General features: G+C 46.8%; 1 protein-coding gene across 1 annotated transcript in view; it reads left to right on the top strand.

The window, feature by feature from the left end:
- Positions 1 to 242: 242 nt before the first annotated feature.
- The window catches only part of NAV2 (neuron navigator 2), a gene marked incomplete at its 5' end in the record, with an annotated part of 115,417 nt that continues 111,033 nt past the window's right edge, over positions 243 to 4,626 (top strand). Inside the window, one exon of the mRNA XM_015420939.1 lies at positions 243 to 365. Coding sequence (XP_015276425.1) covers positions 243 to 365 — 123 coding nt within the window. The remainder of the gene's footprint in view (positions 366 to 4,626) is intronic.

Raw genomic sequence — 4,626 nt, 5'->3', positions numbered from 1 at the left:
AAAAGCAAAGCACAAAAGAATTTGAACTGAAACATATAGCCAGCACAACAAATCCTTAAAAACTCTGGCAATAATGAATTTTAATCCTTCGTCATATAATTTTAATCAGGGCTAAACATGGATTGCATGTAGATATAGACTATGCATTAAATGTATACATTACATGGATCATGAGCCAGATTATAGTGCTTGTGTGTTGTTTTGATAATCTTGCTTTTCTGCTCTTTTCTGGTATTTTTAAGGTACATGACTGATGGTGGGCTGGGCCTTTACACTCGAAGATTAAATAGACTTCCTGATGGGATGGCTGTTGTCCGGGAAACTCTGCAACGCAACACCTCACTGGGCCTGGGGGATGCTGACAGGTAAGCCTTTTACAGCTTTGTATTCCATTGCAGGCACCATGGGATGGGACACAGCTTGTGACAGCAGAACTGAACAACACTGATATAAAGATTTTTAAACACAGTAATAGACATTAAAAACAGTAATCACAGTTCAATAGAATCAACCGGCTGTGAGAGGTTGCCTGGCATATTATTTGGCTTGGTAGGTGGGTGACAGCAACCTCAGGGGGGCCATACATGGACGCCCGTTGCCTCAGCCTGGCAGAACAGCTCCATCTTGCAGGCCCTGCGGAATTGAAGAGGATCCCGCAGGGCCCTAATCTTGACAGGGAGCATGTTCCGCCAGGGCAGAAAAAGCCCTGGCCCTGGTCAAGGCAAGGCGGACATCCTTCGAGCCAGAGACAACCAGGAGATGTTGGTCCATAAAGCATAACGCTCTTCGGGGCGTGTACAGGAAGAGGCGGCCACTCAGATATGTTGGTCCCAGGCTGTGTAAGGCTTTAAAGGTTATTACCAACACCTTGAAGCAAACCCAGAAGTCAACCGGCAACCAATGCAGTTGGCGGAGCACCTGCTGAATGTCAGACCGCATAGGCGTTGATGTCAGCAGGCATGCCACTGCATTTTGCACCAGCTGTAATTTCTGGGTCAGCCTCAAGGGTAAGCCTACATAGAAAGAATTGTAGTTATCAAACCTGGAAGTGACCATTGCATGATCCTAGGGGGAGAGATAGGGTTTCAGTAAACTAATCTGCCTAGCATGGAAAAATGCAGATCTGGCGGCTGCACTAACCTGGGCCTCCATAGAAAGGGAGGCATCCAGTGTTACTCCCAGGCTCCTCACTGTCTGGCTTGGCACCAGAGGCGCCCTTTCCAGCGTGGGGAGTCTGATACCCACATCGATTCCCCCCCCCCGACCTAGGAACAGGACCTCCATTTTCAGTGGATTTAACTTCAGCTTGCTCTGCCGTAATGATCCAGCCACAGCATCCAAAGCATTGCAGGTGGCTACTGAAGTAGGCTGTTGCCTGCCCTTTCCCCAGCAAGCCTCCCAGAGGCCCTGCGTGCTTTCTGGCCTCCTCCAAGAGGGGTGTTCAGATCCGCTGCCCCCGGAAGGCAGGGGCACCTTCCGGCTGGGTCTGCAGCAGCAGCCAGCCGCTCCCCTGACCCCCGAGGCTCTGAATCCCAGTGAGCAGCTTTTGCGCTCAGCCAAGCTTCAGATCGGGCACTTCTGTTGTCTCTTTTCTTCATCTGTTTCTGTCGACTCTGCCTGCTAGCCCAGCTTCAGAAAGCCGCACGGGCAGCCCCAGAGCGAGGCAAGAGGACTCCTGCAGCAGCCGCCGGTTTGAAGGAGTGGCACAAGAGTGAGGCCCCACAAAGTGCGGTGCGCTCGGCAATGAAGCTGAAGCCTGTTGACTGGCTGGGGGGGTTGCATGTGCAAGCATTCAGAGCATGTGCAGCCCCCCCCCCCAAGGCAAATACCCCCCAGACCATTATAGCTCCAGAAAACAGGATGGGGGAGGGCAGAAGCTGGCTGCAGTACAGCTGCCAGTCCCCATTGGGAACTCATGTAAAATGTAATGTGTAGTTTGGCCCTTAGATGATATTGCTGGATATGGCAGGAACTCAATCAGGGTCCTTGTGCACACAAACCATTCACTTTATCACTGAACTCTCTCATAATACCAGCCTGTTGTGTTAAACCCAAGTTGCTAATATGTGTGGTGTTTTATATTCCATAAAAGTATATTTATTTCCCTTTTAAATCGATTCCAGTTTTATGGGAACTGTATCATACTGCCAGGGATGGGGGGAATGCACACATTACATATTCGTGAAACTGCTTGCTCAGACAGCCCATACATTTAGTGAAAGATTCCTCTGCAGTACTTACAGCTGGAATGTAAGCAGACGAGCAGGAAGGTTATCATCTGCTTCTTGTAGCAACTCAAATAAGGAGGAGGAAAAAGACAATACAAACCTTGAAGTCTAGATCAGTGATGTTGATTCAGCAGCATGGAGTGCACGTAGTCCCAGATAAGAGGTTTTATTGTGATTGTGACTAAAGCTATTCTGATTAAGCAGGGCAGAAATCCTGTTGTCATGCTATTACTCTAAATGAGGTGAATTATTCTGGCATGGGTCCATCCCACTTAGTACTTGTATGTGAAAATCAATGGGAGTAGATATCAACGGGTTATAATAAATAAAAAATAAATAAAATGTCATAGTTTGTTTCTAAACCCACTTCATGCCAGAAGCACATTTTAACATTGCTGGAGCTGAATGCCACAGGATTCACGGCATTCACACTTTAAAGAAATGAAAAGAAAAGAAAAGCTTATTGCTGAGATATACACAGTGGAGTTCTTCCATACTTGCAGCCGCTGGAATGACATGATATCTCATTAGCCAGAGACAGCATGGAAGGTTGTCCATATTAACTATATTAGCATCAAACAAGAATCTTACAAGATATATTTTCCCCTGAAGCTGAACAAGAGTTCTGAATTGAGGAAAATTAATTTAATGCCTGATTGCGAGACTAATGGAGATCATCACATAAACAGCTGAGCTTACTAATTTTGTGTTTTGTGTGCATAGTCATGTACACCATTCACAGTCCCTTGAAATTTAGAGTTGTTATACTGTTCTCCAAAGCTGGGTTCTGAAGGTCTTCACAGGAGCTGAGAACACCTGTTGGTCAGGAGCAGGTACAAAGAAGTTATCCACTGGTTGAAAAACTCCAACCCACCAGGCAGATCTGCAGTGCAATAATTCCTATCCTTTAATAAGGGAAAGCTGCCAGAAGAGGGGAAAGGATGATGGCCCATCTGATAACATGGATCAGTAGGCATTATAGACCTGAGCAGGAGGTAAAAAGCCAGTCATACAGGATAAGACATACAGGATGTCAGTGGGGCAAATCAGTTTATCTCATTAGTTGTTGGTGAAAATATTAGTCAGGCAGGCAGACAGTATACAACTTGTTTCCTTGTATATGACAATATATGAAATGGTCCATAGTGCCTGCAGACTACCCATATTTACCTGAAAGGAAGACAACTTTGTCATCCTAACTGACTCATTACAACTGAAATTAATCTTAAAGCTGCTTCCTTTGATGGATTACGAGGTGCATGAACAACTGCTTTTAAAGTCAATATAAAAGAAAACATACATGGCTAAATGTATGTGAGACATGATGAGACAACTCTTCTTTGAGCCATCCATGTTTCAATGGTCCTGGTCACATGGGCCGTAAACTGCGCGCGGGGGGGGGGAAGCGTGGCAGTTTGGCCCGGAGCAAAATAACACGCGGCCACCCAATCACAGGTCCCGTCGAGGTCCCGTGGGTAGGGGCGAGGTGGCAATTACACGAAGATCCTGCAGCACGGCAGAGAAGCAGCGCGGCGCAATCTCAGCAACGGCATGCGCGATTCTGCGGAGCAACAGAACTTTCACTTTCCTCTTTGTGTGCATGCGCCGTTGGGTGCTTGTGCGCATCCTGTGGAAACTTTTGGGAAAAAAACCTGTTTGCGACGGGACATGGGCGGGCGCCGGATGCCACGGACTACCACCGGAAATGCGATCAGACGCCAGCCCTTGCCCTGCAGTTTCTGGAAACTAGTACCTCGGAGGTACTAGTTTTTAACTCCGCATCTTCGGTGGGAAGCCTCAGGTTCGCCATGGGAGCTCTACACTTCCCAGATGTTGCGGTGTGATCACGCCCGGAAAAAATCTGCCTATCATCCATCTCAGTAGAATGCTCCATGTGACCGCAGCCTACATATGTTTCTGTATGCTACTGTGAAAAAAGTACAGCTCAGAAATCTTGTGATTGTTTTTTGAGCCGGCATCAAGAGAAATGAACCATTGCTCCCTGTAAAGTTTATAGGAGCCAAGAAGTCTTCCCCACCAGATGTGCCTTGAGCACAAATGTCTGCCGGCTAAGCAATTACTGTGGCTGTTATCTGTGCTTCTCTCCAGGACATGACACTTGATCTTGAACTGGAGGACAGCTTGTCCTATGTGTCCTTTCAGGATTTCAATATCGAGTAAAAAACTTATTTGTATTGGTAAAGATAAAGACTTGACTGTGACTGCCTAGTGGTCCTTGAAGGGAGAGCTTGCTTTCTGTCTGAAGGCAGGAGACTAATGAGTGTCAAAGTAGTCATGGTGCTGTCCACAAGTCCAATGCATGGAAGCCAGTGCCATTTTAAAGCAATTTAAAAATACCATGAGGTCCTAGTCCTGATAGAGTTTGTAGCACAGTGGT

Source organism: Gekko japonicus, unplaced genomic scaffold (genome assembly GCF_001447785.1).
Source record: "Gekko japonicus isolate JY-2015 unplaced genomic scaffold, Gekko_japonicus_V1.1 scaffold2876, whole genome shotgun sequence".
Lineage (NCBI taxonomy): Eukaryota > Metazoa > Chordata > Lepidosauria > Squamata > Gekkonidae > Gekko > Gekko japonicus.
The sequence above is the reverse complement of the archived record's forward strand: the minus strand, read 5'-3'. Positions and strand labels throughout refer to the sequence as shown.